At 34.2% G+C, this 24,373-nt stretch overlaps 3 protein-coding genes across 3 annotated transcripts; 2 read left to right on the top strand and 1 right to left on the bottom strand.

Moving 5' to 3' along the window:
- Window positions 1-1,458: 1,458 nt before the first annotated feature.
- LOC141677834 (protein REDUCED WALL ACETYLATION 3-like) lies at window positions 1,459-9,101 on the top strand. Its single transcript, XM_074483911.1, has 17 exons — window positions 1,459-1,996; window positions 2,095-2,129; window positions 3,363-3,454; window positions 4,094-4,231; window positions 4,327-4,383; window positions 4,461-4,533; window positions 4,931-5,089; window positions 5,743-5,892; window positions 5,990-6,245; window positions 7,174-7,289; window positions 7,370-7,456; window positions 7,529-7,617; window positions 7,757-7,819; window positions 7,989-8,045; window positions 8,168-8,264; window positions 8,352-8,511; window positions 8,707-9,101. The coding sequence occupies exons 2-16, from the start codon at window positions 2,097-2,099 to the stop codon at window positions 8,505-8,507; spliced, it is 1,623 nt and encodes a 540-aa protein (XP_074340012.1). The 5' UTR covers window positions 1,459-1,996; window positions 2,095-2,096; the 3' UTR covers window positions 8,508-8,511; window positions 8,707-9,101.
- A 1,562-nt stretch (window positions 9,102-10,663) lies between these two features.
- On the top strand, window positions 10,664-11,917 carry LOC141679639 (putative purine permease 10). The gene has a single exon (XM_074486086.1). It carries the CDS (start codon window positions 10,925-10,927, stop codon window positions 11,915-11,917), a length of 993 nt encoding a protein of 330 aa, XP_074342187.1. The 5' UTR covers window positions 10,664-10,924.
- Window positions 11,918-12,080: 163 nt separating this feature from the next.
- Window positions 12,081-14,830, bottom strand: LOC141678279 (DNA-directed RNA polymerase V subunit 5C-like). Its single transcript, XM_074484557.1, has 4 exons — window positions 14,456-14,830; window positions 13,599-13,775; window positions 12,901-13,014; window positions 12,081-12,704 (listed from the first exon to the last, which is right to left on the bottom strand). The coding sequence occupies exons 1-4, from the start codon at window positions 14,732-14,734 to the stop codon at window positions 12,579-12,581; spliced, it is 696 nt and encodes a 231-aa protein (XP_074340658.1). The 5' UTR covers window positions 14,735-14,830; the 3' UTR covers window positions 12,081-12,578.
- Between the last annotated feature and the right edge of the window lie 9,543 nt (window positions 14,831-24,373).

The following is a 24,373-nucleotide window of genomic DNA, read 5'->3' as shown; positions in this document are numbered from 1 at the left end:
ATATCTTGACTTACAACATTTTTCATAAAACAGATTTATTCAACTCCAAGCTTCTACATCTTTTCTCTGAGGCATGATCTTTACCTGATCTTCTTCCGTAGTTCATTTCTTAGACTTGAAACTATTTACATAAAAAATACTTCAGTCTAATCTTATAACCTTTTTACAGACTCAAGTAATACAATACAAAATACGCAACTAAAAATGAGGGGTTCTACATTATTTTGTTATTAATCACATATTGATATATCTGAGAACATATAATCAAATAAAATAAAATATGTTTTACAATAATACGGAGCTCCAACATAATATACAGAATACGTTACACGAAAAATATGTAGTAACAAATACTTTAAAAATCATCAAGAATGTATAATCAAACAATATTAGGTACGGTACAAATTAATACTTAACAACATATAGTTACTTACTTCAATAACGCAAACAAATCATTTATATTAGAAAATATAATGAATTCTTAGTAACACATCTTAAATCTCGACCTTCTTCATTTATCTAATTCTAATTCTGATAAGATTTGTTTTTAACATTTTTAATACTCTAAATAATATTTTTTTGAAAAAAGTAAAACACGAAAATAGAAGAGAACGGAAAAAAAATCTTGAAAAATTAAAATTCAATGAATTCTAACTTACAAAGAATTCACTACAAATTTTACAATATTGTATAAGCATTTCATTTTTAAGAATTCAATTAGTTTCTGGTAGGTAGATTCAAAAACTACTTTGCTAAATGATACTCCCTCCGTCCCCGTTAAACATTTCCCCATTTGACTTTTTGTATTGTTTCAGGGTAAGCGATTAACTATTAATTTACGTCTAATCTATAATATCAAACATAGTCATGAGTGATTTTATTGGATTCATATTTATGAGTACTTTAATACAATGACGTTTTTATATTTAATACTAATACGAAATTAAAGACATTAACAATCAAAAATGTGCATTGACAAACGTGTCAAACACTAATAGGAAACGTTTTTCAGGGATGGAGGGAGTGCCTCCAATTTTTTAATTAATAATTTATAGTTTAGAGGCTCCTAATAATTACTCCCTCGGTTCTTTCCAATTGTTTACATTTCTGAGTAAGTGTCCGACACGCATTTTAAGGTGCATAAAAAGTATGGTTATGTAACTTATTTTTACAATTTTCTTTTTCTGAATAAAAGTTAAGTGTTTTAATTTTTATTCAGAAAAACAAAATTGTAAAAAAAAATTACATAATTATACTTTATATGTACCTTAAAATACGTGTCGGACACTCTCTAAAAAATATAAACAATTGAAAGGGACGGAGTATCTTATAGTTTAGAGGCTCCTAATAATTATCGAGCATTTCATAACGGAATAAATTTAAAAAGGTAACATTTTTTTTATAAATATGTAACATGAACATTGCCAAACCTTACAATTCACTCAAAATCTTTTCTTCTGGCAACAAAACCCGAAAGCAATACAACATCAAACTTGTTAAATTAAACCAAACCCACAACCACCATTAACGGTTGGTTCCAATAACTCCAAACATATACATACAACATACACACTCTTCTGTACGGAGACATTCACACATATAATAATAATAATAATAATATATATAATTTCACATCTCTTTCCAAGTAGGAGTTTTAGCAATTCTCCAAGCAAACGATCTTACATCATCATCCCCCTTCCTTGCTTCAGATCTCTCCTTTCTTCTATATTAATCACACACACACAGAGAGAGAGACAGAGAGAAAGAGAGAGGTAGATGTGATTTCTATTTAGGTGTTTATACGGAGAGAGAGAGAGAGGTGGATGTGATTTCTATTTAGGTGTTTATACGGAGAGAGAGAGGGAGAGAGAGAGAGAGAGAGAGGTGGATGTGATTTCTATTTAGGTGTTTATACGTAGAGTGATCACAGAGAGAGAGGGAGGGAGAAGTATATACGTACATATATACATTCAATTTTTACAGGAACCGCATTCAGGTACACTTTGTTTGGTTTTATAATAAGAATTGAGTTGAATAAGGCCTAACCTAGCTGAATTGATTTGTGATTGTTTGGCATTGGCATTTTTGGAGCAGAAATGGTGGTTCCTGGACCTGTGACGGCTGGACAGGTATGTTTATCGGTTGGAATCATAGATTATTATTGAATTCGGATGAGTTTTAGCTTCTCGAGTTGATTATGATTTGTGTGAAGTTATGGATGTTTGGAATGAGTTGTGCTTGTTGGATTTTAGTTGCATTAATTTGATTTTACGGAAAATTACAAATTCGAATTGTTCGATATTTTTGGTTTCGAAGGTTGTAATAGATGATATATGGTGATTAGTGTGCTTTTTTTTTTAAATTATGATGCCAATTTTTATATTTACATTATGTTACATGTGTGCTGCGTGTTATTCGGCTGAAGTATTTGATTTGATCTGGTATAATTAAAGATAGACGATTAAGATTATATATTATTAGAATAATTAAATTCTTAATACAATCATAAATAAAAATAATTACATTGTTCTACTAGTATTCTAATACCAATTACGATACAATATTATAATACAATCCCAGACAGAATATGATTAGATATTTAACAAATCATAAATATAACGATTACATTGTTCTACCACTATTCAAACATCAAAATATGATACAATGATATAATAGTAGATAGAATATGATTAGATACTATTTATAGTTGTAATAATTCAATTCTACATCAGTATATTTTTCAATATTTGCATATTTGTTTCAACAATATTACAAAAATTTATCAAAAATAAAAACGATATTGCAATAACATCATAAGTAACAACATATATGTACATTAAAAATTATAAAAAACAATTCTACAATTTTTAAAAAATCAAAAAAATAAATTTTTAAAAACCGTGCATCGCACGGGGTATAAGCTAGTAATACATAAATATCCTAAAGAATAAGTCGATGCACTTCTAGTGTTAGCCATGCAGGGGTATGGCATCAACATTATTTGTTGTCTTTCACAAACTTTTAATGAGTTTGGAGTTATACTTGTGAATAATCAAAATCCATTTTGGTTTGCATTTGGTGACTCCAGATGAAGCTGATTAGCTTAATAGTCTATACTAATAAATGAGAGGGCTTAAAACTTTATATTGTTAAGCATATTTCATAAAAGAAAAGATAACAAATTAAACCTGTTGTCTTGTTAGAGCTGTGCCTTGGAGATTATTTCAGAAGATATGAAATGAAAGATACGGTAGGGCTACTACAATTCTGAATGTTTGAATGTTATTGTTATTGTTGTTTTTTTTGTTAGGTTTCATAATTCCTCATTTTAGTTACGTAAAACTTTTCACTTATACTTGCAGGTGTCATTCTTGCTGGGAATCATTCCAATTTTTATTGCATGGATATATTCTGAATATTTGGAATACAGGAGGTCTTCATCTATAACAAAAGTGTAAGTGTCCTTTGAAAACGTAGAGATACATGGACTTTGATATGAAACCTCTGTATTTGGGCAAAAAATTTCCATCTCTATAGCTGCTAATGGTTTAAATTTTTCTATACGAAACTAAAATATACCAAATATTATACACTAAAATATGGTCGCTGATACTCTGATACATTAACTGACTTGGTGACAAGAAAGAACAGTGTGGCAAGTCTACAGTGCAGCTTAGTAAGACATTTAAAATAAAACCAACAATATTGAAGCTAGTGCTGAAGTGCTAAGTTGCATGCCTATAATCTTAAGTTTGGTACAATAAGGGAAAAGGACTGAAAATATTTCATAACTAATTTTGGTATAGCTTTTTATTAGCAAAAGCTTTTTTCCAGTATTGATTACCATAATCAATAGTAGATGATAAGGATTATTATGTGTGTCTATTTAGTATAATAGAAAAATTGTTAAGAAAATTATCTCAGCCTTAGAAATTAAGCGAGCTATATCAGTCATCTTTGTCATTCTAGTTCATCTAGCTCTTGGCTTATATTATAAGAGCGCAGACATATGTACTTCAAGTCATGCACTACTTGACCGAAATGATTTTTTGTGCCATTATTATTAAAATGACCTGTTAATTGTTGTGGGCAGTCATTCAGATGTTAATCTCCCTGAAATGGGGAATGAAACTACCAAAGAAGATGACCGGGCGCTTTTGCTGGAAGGAGGGCTTACAAAGTCAACTTCGGCGAAGCAGTCAACTTCATCAATTAAAACAATATTAATTAGGTACTTTTCATTGGATTTTGCAGCATTTTGATGGTACTTCTTTTTCAATATTCTACTACTAGCCTTTCTGACCTTCTGCAACATGTGACTTCCAGGTTTTTAACAATGGACGAGTCTTTTTTGCTAGAACATCGAGCAGCATTGAGAGCAATGTAGGTTGTGTAATTGTTTTAATTTTGGTTGGATATGAATTGACTGATACTCATGCGTATGATCACATCGCTTGTAGGTCTGAATTTGGTGGAATTCTTTTCTATTTTTACATATGTGACCGTACAGATGTATTTGCTGATTCAACCAAGGTATTTATGTTGCTTCTGAGATGTCTATAATAGTTTACTTTCTGGGTTGCTATTACTTTAGTAGAACTAAAAGTGGTCATCAAGATGAACTACAACTTTGTAAAGTGGGATGTTTGTGGTGCAAAAATTTGAAAAGAAACTCATATACACACAGACACATCCTTGCAATTTGTCATGGTTTTACTAGATTGTAAGTCTGTGTGCTTTATGGCTGCAATGTAAATACAAATCATATGGTGTGCATCTTTCGTAAATGCTTAAATTTAATATTTTTATTAGAAATGTAGTACTAGAATTTTACCAAGATGGATGATCTTATATATGATAAACAGGCTCTAGTATGTCTCTTACTGTGTGTTTAATGTAGTGATATTTTGGTTTGGTTTTCCTTGAACAGAGCTACAGTCGCGATCTTTTCCTTTTTCTGTTCATTCTTCTCATCATTGTATCAGCAATGACTTCTCTCAAGAAACATCAGGATAAATCATCTTTTTCCGGGAAAGCTTTACTTTACTTGAATCGGCATCAAACAGAAGAGTGGAAAGGATGGATGCAGGTACGTTTTTTTACATCATATTTATTACTTGACACTTTCTCAACTGTGTGAGCATTTCTTGTTATTATTCAGTTCTATAAAGATGCTCTTCGTTAAAAAACAATTTCCGTTGCTTTTTTGCTTTAGTTCATTTGTTCTTGTTTGACAGTCTTAGTACACCCTTAGTTCTAGAGTAGGAATTCAATTTGACACTAACTTTTGTTCCACAAATCGTATTCTTTTTAGTTAGTTATAATTCAAAATCTAAGCTTGAAACATAATTTCACTTGTTGCATCAACTTGCACAAAAAGAATTTATCGTTAGGTTAGACTTGGAGCAAAGTTCCTTCCTAGTTATGCAAATTAGGCTAATGACACTTTTTGTGCAAGCAATAAGTATCTTAACTTTTGCAGTCAAAGACTGTGTGCGCGCGCGCGCGTGGGTGCCCGTGTGTGCGCCCGTGTATATTAACCTGATATAAGGCTTTTTCCTCTCGCACAGATGTTTTGTCCTGCAAATGTAAAACATATGGATAATTCCTCATATCCTCTGCCTGTTATTACTATTATAACTAAATGTTAAAAATACAGTATGGGCACAATATACTTCTTTTCAAAACTCATAAACTCAATGTGCAGTTCTTGATATCTGAGTGTTGCTGTGTTTTTGACAGGTGCTCTTTTTGATGTATCATTACTTTGCTGCAACGGAGATATACAATGCAATCCGCATGTTTATTGCTGCATATGTGTGGATGACTGGGTTTGGGAACTTCTCCTATTACTACATCCGGAAAGATTTTAGTGTTGCACGATTTGCTCAGGTAACATATATTGTGCAACTAATAAGGAATATCATAATGTACTTAAGTTATTTAGTCTGCATGGATATCTCTCTAAAAAATTTATTCGTCTGTGCAGATGATGTGGAGGCTAAATTTTTTTGTTGCGTTCGCTTGTATTGTTCTGAACAATGATTACATGTTGTATTACATATGCCCAATGCACACACTTTTTACTTTAATGGTTTATGGAGCTCTTGGCATTGGAAACAAATATAACGAGATAAGATCAGTCATGGTTATGAAGATATGTAGCTGTTTTCTTCTTGTCATCTTGATATGGGAGGTACCTGGAGTTTTTGACCTTCTTTGGTATCCTTTGACTTTCCTCTTGGGTTAGTTCCACACCCAGCCTAGATCTTTAAATATTTTATGTGTTGTTACATATAGACAAAAACATAAAAATGTTAAGTACTATTACTACCATCTTCAGTAGTGCAAAACAAATTTAAAGCCATTTAGTACTATCAATTTGGCATACTTTCAGTCGAAAATGCGTTACGCTAATATATATGAATTTCATTTTCATGTATGTCGATTCCTGTCAAATTATTAAGCACAAATATCCATAGAAGTCTTATACACGAAACTTATATGTGCACATTAACATTAGGAAACTGTTTTACTAATAAACAAAATAATAGGTGAGTAGTTTTATCTTATAAAGGCTCCTAGATTTTTCTATAAAACGTTCGTATTAAGCAGGTTATGCAAAAAGTAACCAGTGTGCCCCTCACCCATCTAGCATGTTTATAAATTATATGAATCTTTTAATATACCACTATAAGTTGTTCTTTCATAGTAATTTATTGATTGGTTTTCTTCTCCAACTCTGAGAAAAGAGGGTACTTGATAACTTAGTCAAGGCTTGGTAAAATAAATACAGCTGTTGAATACCTTATATTAGTAAAGTCCTGATCTGTTTTTTGAGCAAATATTTGGCAGATTCTTTGTAATTGACAGTATCTTTCCACACCTTGCTACCATTGATATTTATCAACTACTTTAGAATTTGAAAGTTTTAAAAAGTTGTGAACTTACTTAAATATAACAATTTTTAGGAGAGGCCGTTGTAAATTCCTTGAAACTTGTACCTGGATTGTTTGAGCAAATAAGTAGTAGTTTCAGCTTGACACTGACTCATATTTTTCAAATTTTTACTTTTTATAGTTGGAATTGTAGGGGAAGAGAAATACTTACTATGGAACATATGATATGTTTCTAATCTGACTTCTGCTACTAATTTCAGTTCTTCTATTACAGAGTACAATGATCCAGCAAAACCAGATCTCCCTCGCTTACATGAATGGCACTTTAGATCTGGACTTGATCGCTATATTTGGATAATTGGCATGATCTATGCCTATTGTCACCCAAATGTAATATCTTCATCCTTCAAAAGACTAAGTTTTATTATTCCAGTGTGCAACACCTCACAATTATATAACTAATTGTATAGGTTGAGAAGTGGATGGAAAAACTAGAGGAGTCTGATACAAAGCGTAGACGTACAATCAAAACATGTATAGTTGCAGCTGCCCTATCCGTAAGTTGCTTTCAGTTTTTTTCCGTATTCTCCCTCACTGTGTTCAGAAGTTTGACGTAGTCAGTTGTTTAGATTGGGTATCTGTGGTATGAGTATATTTACAAGCTGGACAAGGTTACATACAATAAATTGCACCCCTACACGTCATGGATCCCAATCAGGTCTGGTATACTTCAGTTTTTTTCCTTTTAAATTTATGCATATGTGAGTGAGTTACTGACTTGTCATGTTAAACATTGTAATCTTGGTTTATGAGTTTCCAGTATCTTTAATCTGACCTGTATCTGCTTCTTTATTCAGTGTGTACATTTGCTTGAGAAATTTCACCCAGGAAATTCGGAATTTTTCATTAACACTCTTTGCGTAAGTTCGTTTGTCTTTCTGAGAAGTTCAAACCTATGGTAACCAGCTCCTATTTTGTGGTTATGTGTTGGCTACATTAGGATTTGATTTTTGGTAATTATTTCTATTATCATAGATTCTTTTTTTTTTGCTCTCTCTAATTTGTTCTGTTGTTTTTATGTGCAAATAGTTGGCTTGGGAAGATCACATTGGAAACATATATTTCCCAGTTCCACATCTGGCTGAGGTCTGTGATCTTACATATATACTTTTGGGGCTTGATCAAGTCCTGTTTTTTGTTATCTGATTAGCAATTTGTTTTTAGTTTCATTAGCCAAGAGACTAAGCCCTTCCCATACATCTATGCAGATCAAATATGCCTAATGGACAGCCTAAATGGCTTCTATGTCTCATACCAGAGTATCCTATGCTCAATTATATGCTTACGACTGCCATTTATATCTTGGTAAGCAAACATTTCTCCCCCTCTGAATTTAAAAGTGCTAAGGTGGTAATGAAACATTATATCACTGGTCTTGTTTTACTTATGCAGATATCATGTCGCCTTTTTGAACTGACTAATACTCTTAAGTCGCTCTTTATACCCACAAGAGACAACCGTCAGCTGCTGTATAATTTCCTTGCTGGAGCTGCAATTTCGGCCTGTTTGTACTTCATTGCATTTATTCTACTGCAGATTATTACTTAAACCTGTAAGTCTTTTTGTCCTATTAGATAACTATGGTATAAGCACATCCCTACACACCAAGACAGAGCGAAGGCAAGCACATGTCTCATCCATGGAAGATACACGTTCAATCTACATGCTTTTCAATATATAAAAGTACTACTGATCTCTGTCGACCTCTTTGTTGCTAAATTTATACAAATTCTTACATCCCTGACAGATCAACTGGCGTTGCGTATACAAGATATCTCATGTTGGACATACAGATGATATACAAATGCGACACAAGCCAAATTGATCCAGATTTGATGTTCTTTTCCTGACATTAACATATTGAGGAAAATCGTCATCCGGGTGGTGCTAGTCTTACAAATATATGTGCAGTTATCCAATTGATTTTGGCAGAGGGAAGATTCTAGGAGCAAAATGTATCTTCCAATATATAAATATTTTTTTTTTGTGAAAATGGAATCTGCACATTATTTTTTTTCCTTTGTTATTCTCTTCATGTTAACGTTGTCTTTCAATATCAATCATTGATCAGAATAATGTAAAATTGTTTGCCTAGCATTGACAATAATGGCCCATCCCAGAAAAACAAGAAGTGTTCATATAGATGTCAAATCTTACCTTTCGCTCTCCACCAACAAAACTGAAAACCAATCCATCAGTCCGCTACAAAAACAAGAATGAAATCCAGATGATTTCCGGTATCTATGAGTGTTGCATCCACCACAATGTGTAACTATATGTACTTCACAATGTGTAACTATATGTACTTATGCTTATAATTTCCCCTCCAAACTTCAAAGTATTATGTAATGAATTAATTGTTTTCCACTATAACTATATGCACTAATGCTTTTCAAATTGTTTACCCAATAAGATGTTTTATCACATTACACATATACTGAACATACCACTTTCTTTTTACAACTATTAATTAATCACTCTTCAAATCAAACTATCATTCAAGCTCATGTTACAATCTTCAAATGATTGCCATATTAACTTCCGATCACAAACAACAATAACAAGGTAGAGGGCGTTATCGAGCAACAAAACAAAGAAATAAAAATTCGGGGGCAACCTCATTTTTTATAACAGTTTTTCATAATTATGTTATTCCATTCAATTAGCCTTCTTCCCTTTCCATTGCACCATCATAAAAAAAGACCAATACGCCTCCAAACTCCTAATTTTGGAGAACCAGTTCTCTGTAATCATTGATTGTCAATTATTAAAAAACCAATGTCACGCGGAGCGGGCATCCATGCTAGTTTACAATAAAAGCAATACATGCATTCTTTTTAGTTTTCTGGATGCTGGATTACAGTAGTTTTTTCTGCATGAACATTCTTACCTGCAACTCTAACGATACAGTACATGATACATCATCTCTGTACATCATTTCTTAGGTTTTTCACCAATAAAAGTTTAACAAAAATAACAAAATGCCCCGGAAGAATTTGAAAGTGTCTCACCAAAATTGCTGAGAACACCCCCAAGAAGTCGGGTGTTGTCGTTGTCCCTTGTACCGGTGTTCTGCCCTGTTCTGCCATTGATGTGAGACATTATGAACTTAAATATTGCTCAAAGAGGATCAGAAATGTGAACTTAAATACTGCTCAAAGAGGACCAGAAATATGTTGGGATATCCATAATTTGGATGGGGGCGGCACTGGCATTGTAGACTAGTGCAAGAATACAAAACATACTATTGTCTTGTTCATATTGGAATGCATTTACAAGACAGAAGACTTGGGTTTCAACCAACAAGTATCCATAAAACTTATCACTGCATGGGTAACTACAAGATTGATTAAGCTTTATACAAGAAAATAATGTTTCCAACCTTGTCATTGTAATGCCTAAACTCTAGTTTTCTTTTCATAATCTATCTTTAGTAGATGAGAAAGGCATCTAGTTACTGTGAAGTAGTCAGTTTCGCGAGCAACACTGCAAGATACAGATTCTAAAACGGTACCAAATTTAATGCTGTTGCTGTGAAAGAATTATATTTCTGAAGGCTTATTCCTGTCTGTGAAGATTCTGCGTCGTTGACATGGGTGCAGTTCAACATTAGCCAACATATACTACAAGTAAGTGATTACTTGCTTTAGAGGGTCCGAAACCTTAAAAAACAAACTCAATACGAAAAATAGGGTAAGGATTTCTACATCAGGAAAAGCTTCGTCCAAACTGGAAAAGAATTTCTCCCCATTTTACTTTCTCCATGAGCGCCATCACTAAATTACTATGCTTTCATAGTGCTGTTTTTCTTTCTTTACTTGCTGATTCTAATCATCGATTTGTGTTTATATGCTATATTCACAGTGCCGGAAACTAAAGCAGCAAATTTAACTGAAAATGCAAACATCAGAAACGCAGTACCAGCCTCTTTGCTCAGACGTTGCAGATGGTGGTTCCAGGTCGTTATGTTTGCAGTCTTTGTTCTCTCTTCTCAGTCAATCGCCACGATCCTGGGGAAAATATACTTCGACAAAGGTGGAAATAGCAAGTGGATGGCAACACTCGTTCTCAATGCAGGTTTTCCTGTACTCCTACCTTTACTCTTTTTCTTGCCATCTGAAATTGATTCACCAACAGAAAACACCAACAAGAAGCAACCCTCCCAACTAGTCCTTGCATCAATTTACATCTCCCTGGGTATATTTTTGGTCGCAGACAGCATGTTGTATGCAATTGGACTCTTATACCTTCCTGTTTCAACATTCACTCTCATATGTGCAAGCCAATTAGCCTTCAATGCGTTGTTTTCCTTTCTCCTTAATTCCCAGAAGTTCACTCCTTTCATAATTAACTCTTTAGTCTTATTAACCATTTCATCAATACTCCTTGTATTCATACCTGATGATTCTTCGGACTCTTGTCCCCATAAGAACAGATATGCAGTCGGTTGTTTATGCACAATTGGTGCATCAGCTGGATACTCCTTAATACTCTCCTTAACACAGCTTGCCTTTCAGAAGATCCTGGAAACAGAAAATTTCCGCTTGGTGCTGGATATGATCATATATACTAGTGCAGTTGCGACTAGTGTGATTGTCATAGGACTTTTTTCTAGTGGAGAGTGGAAGAATTTAAGCAGGGAAATGCACGAGTTTAAGCTAGGAAGTGTATCCTATGTGATGAATTTGGTATGGACTGCAGTGTCTTGGCAAGTATACAATATTGGCACAATAGGGTTAATTTACAAGGTTTCTTCTTTGTTCTCCAATGTGATTAGTACTTTGGGTCTGCCCATTGTTCCTGTTCTAGCTGTGTTCATTTTCAATGACAAAATGAGTGGACTGAAGGTGATCTCAATGGTGTTGGCCATCTGGGGGTTTGCTTCGTATATGTATCAGCATTATCTGGATTATCTGAAGGGCAGGTATACAAGTGCAGATCATGATCAAGTTCCGTAAATTTCACTACTCCGTAGGTGTTGGGAGTGATCAAAACTTTAACTGTAAGAATGAGTACTTTGAACTAATAGTGACTATCATTTCAGTACAAAAAGATTCTTATGTTTGTATTAAGATCAACATGTTACGTGAGAGAAAAGGAATATTGATGGTAATATCTGCATTACAAAGTAATCAAGCTAACACTTGTGATTAAATTACACGCCAACATGCCATTGAGGCCGATACATAAGTATAACTATTGCAATTGAACCTCAATTTTCAATCATATTGTTACAAATAAATACATGCAAGATGGAGTTAAACGTCTACCGTAATGCAATCGGAAAGGACCATATCAAAACAAGTATCATGCAGATAAAGAGCTGTCTACGAGCCAGATAACAAGTCATTAAAATAAACAAAAACCTTGATAAGTATGAGACAGTAATTTAATCAAAACCACATTCAAATAAGAACCAACAGCAAACAATCTTGTCATGAACCTCAAGCCTGAGATTTTTTTTTTTGCAAAAAAGGAGATAACCTGAAGTATCAAATATCATAGTACTAATTTTCCCCATATATCCTTCACCTTTGATTTGTATACCACCTCATATTTCATAAATGAAAGGTTCTACCAACATAAGACCAGTCTAGGTTGGTAACAATGAAGATCGCATCACATCACACAGCGGTAAGTGGCAAAGGGACCAGTAGAAGGACCAGCATAGGTGACTTTCAGAATTTGCCCTTTCTTCAGTCCATAGTACTTGACGATTGGATCAGTCTCCAACATACGAGGCATCTACATTGCAAGTAGGGAAATCAAAAGAAAACGGAAAAAAACATAAGTAATCATGATTTATGTGATAAATAAGAGCTTTATATCACACATGTGGTTACTGCTAAACTGATATAGTGTTTCACCCTATATACAGATAAATATTTTGAAAACTTCTTCAATTTGAGTTCAGCATTAAATTATCTAAAGAAAATATAACCTGACTGGGTTGCACCTCAAGCTTCTTCAAAAGGCTCTGCTGCTCCTCATTACTAAGTATTTCATGTTTTGGCAACAACTGATGCTTTGTGATGTTGACCAACAAGTCAGTGATCTGAAAAAAAAGACTTTAAAATTTGTTGCGAATATGAAACATTTAGAACTAAGAGTGCAATAGTGTAAATTTCCGCATCCCGTTTCAGCACATTAACTTTCTTAGTTCTATTACACAGCACTTCTACTGTTATAATAACCGGAGTAAACTTGGACAGTAGGCATAAACTGAGTCATAATGATACTAGATATCATTAGGAAACTGTAACTGTGGTACTCATGTGTGTGCAATAGCTAAATTGATTCGAGACATATGCATATTTACATTTTAATTAGGCCACAAAAACTGAACAGATGACATCTTATAGATGTATTAACAATTTACACTTGGGCAGCAAACCAGAGAACTAAAACATATCAAATTGTGAGAGGAAATCGCATCTAAGCTTCGGGTGATTTTTGCTATTTCATTCTCGTTTTGTTTGTCCAAATATATCTTTTCCGCCCAATAATTTATTCCATCACATTCCCTTCAGTAAATTTAGAAGCATTCTTGACCCAAATAAAAGTGTAGTACACCTCATTTTGCAGAAAAAATAGATCAGATATGAAAAATTATGTAAGAAATGTCGACATAAATCTTACAGGAAAAGTTTCTATCTGGAAGGAAGATTCATCAGCTAGCTTCCTAGCATGAGAGTTCATTTTGCCTTGCAAAATTAACAGAATCTTGGGGCGAGAACTATCATGACTGAGCTGGAACAGAAGTGTGCTCATTGCTTGCTTTCTGATTTCGTCTGTCCCGCCGAATACAACCAGGACCTAAATAGATGATTTAAGAATCATATAACAAACTTTAGAGAGCATAGAAATATCGAAACCCTGAATCTTGAAAAAAAAATGAAACAAAATTTTAACGTTTTCTTGAACCTCGACTAAATCAAAATATCAAAATTTTAACAAAACTTTAGAGGCTAAATCTTTCAAGTCGAACCTGACTCTCTAGAAATAAAATCCCAAATTCTAAAACCAAACCCAAGTCACAAAAAACAAAAACAAAATCTTGAGTTCCCAACTCTTTAAAAACCAAAATAAAATAGATCTCTGAATTTTCAAGTTGAACCTCGACTCTTGAGTTCTAAATCGAACCCCTAGTCTCAAGAAATAAAGATAAAATCATGAATTTTTGAATCGAAGCCCGATTCAAGTAGTAAGTAAAAATATTGAGTAATATAATCAAATCCAAATATTAAATGACCAAACAAGTCGCCCTGTAATCACAAACATTAAACAGATCTACAACAAAAAAATCATTTCTCCTAAAAAAAATAAAAACTTAGTAACCCAAATACAAAATTAACACACCCACACAGACAAACAAAACACCAGCACAACATTACACATGAAGACAAATTAAAAAAAAAACAGAACGTACACAAAAACACAAACAAATAAAAAAAAAGACCCACAAAAATACCCACATCAAAAAGTATTTGTAATACCTTTTCAGAGGGAGTTGAGATACGTGGAACAGAGAAGCGCAACCGATCAAGCAAGTCCTGAGACGGCACCTGACCAAAACGAGACCTAAACTGAGCGAGTGAAATATGAATATCACTGTCATCAACAGCATAACCTCGATCTTTCAGCATTTCAAGAACTGTACGGCGACCTAGATACAAACGCTGTGTCTCTGCACTCCCTGTATCTATAAACTTGGCAACACAGTGCTTAGATGATTCTGAAACCACAGCTTCGTATCCTAGACCTGCTCTAGCCATCTCTCTCTCAGTTTTGGGGGTGTGAGTTTGTGTGTAAAATGTGTGTTTATTGGAGGGGAAAAAAGGAAAGTGGGGTATATGGAACGTACGAGGATATCACTACAGTAGTTTGCCGTTTTTGGTAATATTTCTTATTCTAAGTGATGTCCTGTCTTTCTTTTTGTTTGTTTTTCTAGTCACGCGTCTGGCTGTGCAGGTGTTGTACGTGCGGTACCTTTTGAGTTGTCACGCAATTTTGGTTTTTGTTTTTATTTTCTTTTTAAAAATGGGGAATTAAACTGTACGATAATCTATATCACATTGACAACCCTAAAATTAAATTGTATGATAATCTATATCTATATTATGTACTGTATTTTTAGAGTCTGTAATAATGATTAGTAGATTAGACTGAAGTATTTTTCTATGAACAATCTCAAACTAAGGAATAAACATTGGAAGAAGATCATGTATGATAATCTATATCACATTGACAACCCTAAGATTAAATTGTATGATAATCTATATCTATATTTTGTACTATATTTTTAGAGTCTATAAAAATAATTAGTAGATTAGATTGGAGGATTTTTCTATGAACAATCTCAAGCTAAGGAATAAATACTGGAAGAAGATCAAGTCATGATCATGACTCAGAGAAAAGATGTAGAAATTTGGAGTTGAATTAAGCTGTTCTATGAAAAATGTTCTAAATCAAGATATCGACAAGTCACGGATTAAGTTATATTGAGAAGTCATTCGAGAAGACCAAAATGACTTGTAGAGAAATCCAAAATGGCTTATAAAGAAATCTCAGAGATATCGACAAGTAAAAGGAAGATGTTGAGAACTGGAGATATCGATAAGTCATTTCTACATGTAGAGATTTCAGAGATATCGACAAGTCAAATGAAGATGTGAAGAATTGGAGATATCGACAATTCAATTTCTCATACAAGAATCTCAAAAATATCGATATGTCAAAATTGTGTATATAGAGATCTCAGAGATATCAACAAGTCAATTCTGCATGTAGAGATCTCAGACCTATCGATAAATCATTTCACACATGAAAAACTGGAGACCTCGACAAGTTAAATAGAACTATAGAGATCTCAGAGATATCGATAATTCATTATACTTATCGATATATCATTTCTATATAGAACAAATTGGAGATCTCGATATAATTCTCAAATTCAGAATGCAGACAAGTTCAAGATTCAAGATTATCAGTCAACAAACAATTCATTCACTGAATTGAAAAGTCTACAAAGTAGCTTGAAGAATATAAGATCAAGGGACAAGATTAACTGGACAAAGGGTGGTCACAGACCTGCAAGATTCTGCACAGATTTGCTAACACCAGAAAAGGAAATAAACAAGATTGCTTTAGAAATTGGTTTAATACATTTTAGTGCAATTTTTGTAAACTTGTGTTGCTAGTCTATAAAGCATGCGGTCATTAGTTTACAGTAACAAACATATCTAGATTTTTCTTGTAGTATCTCAAGATAGAAGTTGAGTCCTTAATTTACAAGAACACGAAATTTGTAGCAAGATAAAATTAATTAATATAATTAAGCGAGTGTTTGATATTGTGTGTTTGTGTTATTTATGCTTACTCCAATATCTCTACATATTTCTAACTGCTTTGTTCACCAAAATCCAAACAAGTTTTAAAAGATAAAATTATTCAAAAAACACATTCACCCCCATGTGTTATATTCTTAGCACTCAATATCTAACAAGTGGTATCATAGAAAAATACGAAAGTAAACAGATAAAGATCTTAGAAGAAAATGATGATGTTCATAAGGATGGCAAATCCCATATCTGAAGAATGGACCTTTCATTCCTATGGTGAAAGTTTCTAGATATACAGAAGAAGATATGGTCACACCAGCACATTACACGCCTAAAGACCCCTCAACCTATACAGAGCCTGAAAAGAAAAAGGTTGCATTGGATAGTACTCTCCAACTCATATTAATTGAGTTTCTTGACAATGTGATGTACAACAACATTGTCAACTGTGATTCTGCTAAACAAATTTTGGAAAAGAGTGAGATACTGTGTGAGGGGACAGAAGAAGTTAGATCTAACCAAAGTAGAATCTTGGTGTCACAATATGAGGGTTTCATGGCTAAGTCTAAAGAAGAAATTACTGAAGTTTTTAAAAGGTTCAACAAATTGATTAATGACTTGCAACTTCATGATAAATATTATGAAGCTGAGGAGGTTAACCTAAAGTCTTTGCTAGCCCTTCCTGACCATCTTGAACATAAGATATCTGCTATTAGAGAAGGAAGAGACTTGAGCAGGATGACACTGAAGGTCCTATATGGGATTATGAAAATATATGAGTTTGAAATATTGCATAGAAAGTCATTGAAGACAAACCAAGGACATGTAGTAGATGGATCTAGTGCCTTGGTGGTCAATGACGGTACAATTTTTGAAGATGAACTGGAAGCTCAAACTCCAGTTACTCATGCAGTTGAGCAAAAGAACAAGGAGCCCCAGAAACATGTCATATTGGAGCTAGAAGAAGATGAGTATTACACCATTGATGAGCTAGATGAGATGGATCAATCTATGGCTTACCTTGCTAGAATATTTTCTAACATTAGGGTAAAAGAGCCAAAGTATGTCAAAAGTAAGGGACAAACCTCAAATAGCAACAACTGGAAAGGAAAAACTCAGTACAACTCAGGTGGCAAAGGTGGCTACAAAGCTGGATCTGTTGACAGATAAAAAATAAGGTGCTACAACTGTGATAAGTTAGGCCGCTTTATAACTGAGTGTAGAAAGACAAAGAAAGTGAATAATGATAAAGCTTACCTGGAGTTGGAAGCAAAGTATGAAGCTCTCTTGAAGAAACAACAGGGAAAGGATTACATAGCTGAAGACAAGAGTTGGGATGACACTGATAAAGATGATAATGAAGAATTTAGAAATTATACACTCATGGATTTAGAGCAAGGAGAATCATACTCATCAAAATCATAGGTACCAACTCTAACTACCATTAATTTAAATATAATCCAATATAAAGAAACTTTTAAAAAGATGAGTGTAGAAATGTTTCACATCCACACAAGCATGGTGGCAGCTACTGAAGAAGTTAGTAAACTGTCAAAGATTAATGAGAAACTTGAGATTGAAAAGCAAGAATTGGAGCTACAACATCTTGAAACAGTCAAGCAAGAAAATGAATATCTGAAAAATAAGCTCAAGTGTGCAAGTGAAATTGAAGCAGTGCTGAGGAAAAAACTGGAAAAGAATGAAGTGAAATTAAAGTCCTTTAAAAATGCATCTCAGTTGGTTGGAAATACCATAAGAAAAACAAACCATGTGTTAATATAGCTATTGGTTTGGACTATTGTTATTCCCAAACAATCTAACAAAGAATTACATAAGGGGGGTTGAATGTAATTCTGGCTTCCTTTTTAAATTTTAAGAACAGTTATATTATAAATATATAACTGTGTTTGATTTAGCAATGGTGCGGAATGAAAGTAGTAAAGAAATCAAATCACAAAGTAATCAAATACAAGTATTTAAAAAAATTCTGGTGGATTGAACTTTTCCACCAGAGATATATATTAAGTAGAGAACTCTGTGTTACAATGTTGTACACAGCTGCTTACAAGTTGAACTACAAGAACAAAGAAATTCTTTACAGATTTTGCATTTTCTATTTCTCTGGTAATTGCATACTTGCTTGGATTCATATTGTTCTACTTGCTACACTTGATTTATATATTACCAAGTTACATGATAAAAGACAAACAAATAAGACAAAGTGTTTCTAGTCTAATCTCATGCTTCTTCATTTCTCAATCCAGAATCTTTGAATATTTTCAGTTTAGCATGGAAATAAAAATGCTTCTTTGTTCTCTAAAACCTATAAATAGGCTGTCACATTCCATTTGCATACAATCAACGCATGTGACTGTCAAGTCACTATCAACTGCTCTTTTGAATTTGATCATCCATTGAAATTCTGGTTGATCATCCGTTGAGACTTAAGTTGATCATCCGTTGAAGTTTTTTGAAACATCCGTTGAGACTGTCTTCATTGCAGTTAACTCCATTTAATTTACACAAGTTTACAAGGTATCTAATATTTATAATTAACCAACCTATCTTGCATATCAATCTAGTAGTCAACATGACTTAAACATTCTACAACATCTAGTTCACTAAAACATTACAATATGCAGAAATGTGCAACTAATCTTATTAAACATAAGCTACTCTTTCAACGGATGTTGAAGTGATCATCCGTTGAAAGCTACAATGTTGTACATAGTTGCTTATAAGTTGAACTACAAGAACAGAGAAATTCTTTACAGATTTTGTTTTTTCTATTTCTATGGTAATTGCTTACTTGCTTGGATTCATATTGTTCTACTTGCTACACTTGGTTTATATATTACCAAGTTACACGATAAAAGACAAAAAAATAAGACAAAGTGTTTCTAGTCTAATCTCATGCTTCTTCATTTCTCAATCCAACATCTTTGAATATCTTCAGTTTAGCATGGAAATGGAAATGCTTCTTTGTTCTCTAAAACCCGTAAATAGGCTGCCACATTCCATTTGCATACAATCAACGTATGTGACTGTCAAGTCACTATCAACTGCTCTTTTGAATTTGATCATCCGTTGAAACTCTGGCTTTTCATCCGTTGAAACTATGGTTGATCATCCGTTGAGACTTAAGTTGATCATCCGTTGAAGCTTTGTAAAACATCCGTTGAGATTGTCTTCATGGCAGTTAACTCTATTTCATTTACACAAGATTACAAGGCATCTAATATTTACAATTAACCAACATATTTTGCATATCAATCTAGTAGTCAACATGACTTAAAAATTCTACAACATCTAGTTCACTAAAGAATTACAATATGCAGAAATGTGCTACTAATCTTAGTGAACATAAACTACTCTTTCAACGGATGTTAAAGTGATCATCCGTTGAAAGCTACAAATACACTAAATAATATCTACTAAGTGTTTTGTTTAACTTATCATCAAGTTCATAACATATTCTCAACAATCTCCCTCAATTTATGTCTACTGAAATTGTAGCCATAAATTAAGAGAAAATTGATGATAACAAAACACCCTTTGACTACAGACTGAATTATAGTAGATAACATTTACAAGTGTTGTAGGTTTGTAGAGAATCTCACAGGCCATTTTCAAGGTGCTCCTCTAGACTGAGCAAATTTAGCTTATTTCCTTGACTGTCTAAACTTCTTTCACAACTTTACATTGTTTTCTTCAATCTGGTATTGGAGTTGCTTGTAGAACTCAAGTTCATCTCCAATTGTCTAATCCAGCTTCTTTTGCATCTCCATGAGAGTTTCATTGCTTGAAATCTTTAGCTGATCTTCCAATCTGAAGAATCTTCTGATGCATTTTTCATCTTTGAACTCCATTATCCAGTATGACCTCAAATGCACCCTATCTCCAGTAAAAGGAATTTTCAATACTCTTGGGAGTGCATTTGGTCCTCTCCAACTATTCCTTATCTCCTCAATCTTATTCAGTACCATTTTATTGGCAACTATGTTGAATCCAAAGTTCTTCTTGATTGAGGAGAAGATAGTCACCAAATTAGAGTAGCCTTCATTGAGAATTCTATGAAGGAGCCAAGTCACCTCTCTTCCACCCTTGTACCTGAAGACTAATCTTTTTGGAAGATGTATGTAAGCATCAATGGCTCTAACTTTATCTATTTCTTCCAGATAAATATTGATGTTTGAAAATTCTTTAATGTCATAAATGAAGAGGTGATCTCCCTTGTTGATAGTTGGTTTGCGTGTTGCCAGTGATTTGGATTGAAATTTGACATGCTTGACCTTCTTGGTTGCTCTTGTCTTTTTCTTTCTTGTCTTGGCTTGGATTGGAATGTTTAGATCAGGAAGAAGCAGGTTGTCCCAATCTATAGGTTCATCCTTGTGAACTACAGGTTCACCATGGAAAGTTATGTTAGGATCAACCTTGAATTCAACCTACTTCAGTATAGGTATGGCTGGTTGACTTGAAGTGGTAGATTGGGTTGACATATATTCTTCCTTATCATCATTGAAATCCAGCTTCCTCTTGGATGGGAGTTTGTATCTAAATTTCCTAGTTTGCTTGATTTTTCTTGCTTTTCTTCAATCAGATTTTCAGATGTCACAGTAGACAATGCAGCTTCTGTGGGTGCAAGCTCCTTGGCTTGGTTCTTGGCATCTAATGCAGGTTGCTTTTGTTGTTGTTTGAGCCTCACCTTTTCTTCTTTCTTAGCCTCTGCAAATTTTGGATGTCCAGCCACCACACAGATTAATTTGCCATTCCTATAGATCTTAGAAATTCTTTTCTTTAACACTGAGTCTCTAGGATCTTTGAAGAAAGCTATGGACCTTCCAAGCAGCTTTTTTTATCTGGCTTAGGGGTTTCATACATTAGGTCTAATAGATTTTTGTTTGAATTTTTTGGATAATTTCTCTTGGGTTTAAAAATTAAATTGGCCTTTGGAGATTTGATAGATGAGGGTTGACCTCTTTTCATGTTCCCTAAGATCATTTCATTTGCTGAAATTTGTCTCAATTAAGAAAAATGAGAAAAGATTTTGTCTTACTTCTCAATTGGACCAAACTTCTTCTTGATGTTTTCATCAAGTTTCTTCCATTTTTTATTCAGTTCCAACTCAGTTGCTGCTACATCAAGCTTCTTCCATTTGTCATTTGATTATAACTTAGATGCTGCTATCTTGATCAGATCAATGTTTTCAAGAGCTGGTGGTTTAGAGAAAGTAATTGCTGGAACAATCACCTTGCTAACTTGTATGTTGAGCACTTTCTCCCCCTCACTTGTTGACTCTCCCTGACTAACTACAATGATAGAGTCTTTCCCCCCGTTTTTTAAGCATCAAGTTGAGTAGAGGTTGAGGTTTGTGCAGCCACCAATTTTTGAAGAAGCAGTGTTTTTTGAGCTTGATGGAGGTGGATTTGAGTGATTGAGGTTTCCAGGGTCTTGAGCCTGGTGTCCAAGGAGTCCACTTTGTTGACTAGAATAGAGTTTTTCCTAAGCTGTCTATTGATATCTAACATTGTTGTGTTAGGAAATGTTGCATCCAATCGTGCAATGATGTCCTTTTTGACTTGGGTGAGGAAGTCTCTTGGTGTTGGAATTTGTAGTAGCTTGAAGAGCTATTTGAGTTTGTTGAATGATGTGAAAGAGAGTGGATTTGAAATGGTGCTCATCACATTCTTTGTTAAACATCCAAGATGGAGTGTTTGTACTTTAGCTAGGGTCTGCTTCTCCCCCTATGTGCATAAAATCTCCTTCATCACCATCTTCATCCCCAAACATATCCTCAAAACCACCAGTTAGATAATCAAAGTCATCACCAGTTGTGGAGGGCATGACACTGATTGCATCCTTGGCCCTTTGCATAGAAGCAGTTGTGTGCACCAAGTTTAGAATTATCTCTGCAGCCACATTTTCCTTTTCAGCTAAAACTTGATAAGCTGGAACATGGTGAGTAAATGCCTCAGCTTCATAAGAAACAGAGTCTAAGACAGTTTCATAATCTTGCTGAAATAGTTATTTCTTTTCAGCCTCATTGGCATCCCTTAACTCACTAATAATGGGCTCTTCCCATTCTTCAGTACCTGCTTTTCTCTCATGATCTCTCTTTTCTTGCATCAAGAGCTCCTCTTGGATTCCCACCCTCACACCCTCACCTTCACCTACTAAGGTGGGACTCCACTCACTCACTTTTTCCAAGCTAGAAGAAATAGCTTGCATAGATTCACTATTTTCCTCTCCTTTTGCCTGAGAGCAACTCAACTTCTCACTCTGTTCACTCCCTTCCCTCAGTCCTAGAAGTGATTGTACAACTACTAAATCATATGCACTTGTGACAACAGTTGAGATTTCAAGTGATGCAGAGATACTCAACGGATGAGAGACATCCGTCGAGATAATAGTTGAGAGTTTCAACGGTTGACTGCTGTTAAGCACATCCATCGAGATATGATCACTAGTTAACGGATGAAAAATATCCGTCGAGATAGTAGAAATGACAGAGTTTGGAGTAGAGACTACTATAGAATATGTGGTAATTGATTTGAGATTTTGCACAGATTTTTCAGTAAAATCAGAAAGAAATGGCAAGTGAGTCAATAAATCATCTAAAAGATGATGCTCACTTGCTATAGATTTTGGCTTTTCCATGAGTGTTAAAGTTGGAGAATCAGTAATTGATGTGTGAATCATGTCCTCATCCAAAGAATTTATGGGTGAGTTTGGTGTGTGAGGTGCTTCAATTATTAAAGATTTTGGATGTGACTTCACATTTATAGGAGTCACATCAACCCCACTTTGAGAAGGTGCTGTAACTGAGTCTTTGGCTGCAGTTTGTACAGTGTGTACACCCTGTGTATCCCCAAGTATTTTAGACTTCTTCTTTCTAGCATAAGTTTGGGGTGAGCTTGTGTCCCTAACCCTCTTAGCCTATGCTCTTGGTTGAGAGCTTGTTTCAATAGTAACATCCTTTTGGGAGGATGAAACTAGTAACGAGCTTATATCCTTATTAAGCACTACAACTTATTAGAAAACTGCAGTGTGGCTAGGTTGGGTTACACACACCTCTCCCTCCTTATTCTTAGGGCTTTTTTTATGTTCATCATGTCCCTCACCAGACTTACATCCCTTCACACTCCCCTCTTGGTTCTTAATGGATGTTATAACTAGCTTCTTTTGGGAGAAGCTAGAGGGGGCTTTCTTTGACTTTGATTTTGAAATTTTAGGTTTTGCAGCTTGGGTAGGCACCTATTTTGTCACTTTCACAGGTGCCATGACCACAGTTGATTGTAAAGAGATAGGTGGTTGAGAATTAGTAGGGATAGAAGTATTTACCTCACTTACCTGAGGCTGTTCTATGATTGGCATGTAAACAAGGGGAACATCCTTGTGGTGATTTGCCCTGTTCAAGTTAGCAATAATTCTTCTCTCTTGGACCCAACAATCTAACTTGTTTGTTGGGTTCTCAATTGAGAGATCCTCAAAAACAAAATTAAATAACATCATAAAGAATCTAGCATAATAGATGTTCTTAGACCTCTTCTTTAGATATCCTAACTTACTCCCTAATTCATACATGACAGAAGTACTGAAATTAAAATACCTATCACTTAAAAGCATATAAAGCATGTTAACAAGTGAATAAGTTACAGCATCAAAGTTACTAACTTTTCCACACCTTGATAAAAGAATCACACAAAAAGCTCCATTCTTTCCTAAGACCCATTCTCCTAACATCACCTAACTTAGTGGCAGTAAGAGCATAGCCCATAGAAGTTACTAAATTAGCATGTTACTCACATCAGTGTCTGTGTGTGGAGCAAGTATGTTATTTTCAGGCAGTTTAAATCACTTTTCAATTGTATCAGAATTAATATAGTGTTCATTACCTTTGAGATTGAAGGTAATGGTTTTGTCCTTTGAGTTGAACACTAATATAGTCCAAATTTCCTCGACAGCTTCACAGTAAATGGTTGGAGACTCAAGCATGGCATAACTCAGTTTGCAGTTCAGGATGAAGTCCATCATTTTGTGATAGTCTTCAGATGCCGAAATTTGCTTGTTCAC

The sequence above is a fragment of the Apium graveolens genome, chromosome 8 (assembly GCF_009905375.1).
Source record: "Apium graveolens cultivar Ventura chromosome 8, ASM990537v1, whole genome shotgun sequence".
NCBI classification, from domain to species: domain Eukaryota; kingdom Viridiplantae; phylum Streptophyta; class Magnoliopsida; order Apiales; family Apiaceae; genus Apium; species Apium graveolens.
Note: the sequence above shows the minus strand (reverse complement) of the source record. Positions and strands in the feature narration are given on the sequence as shown.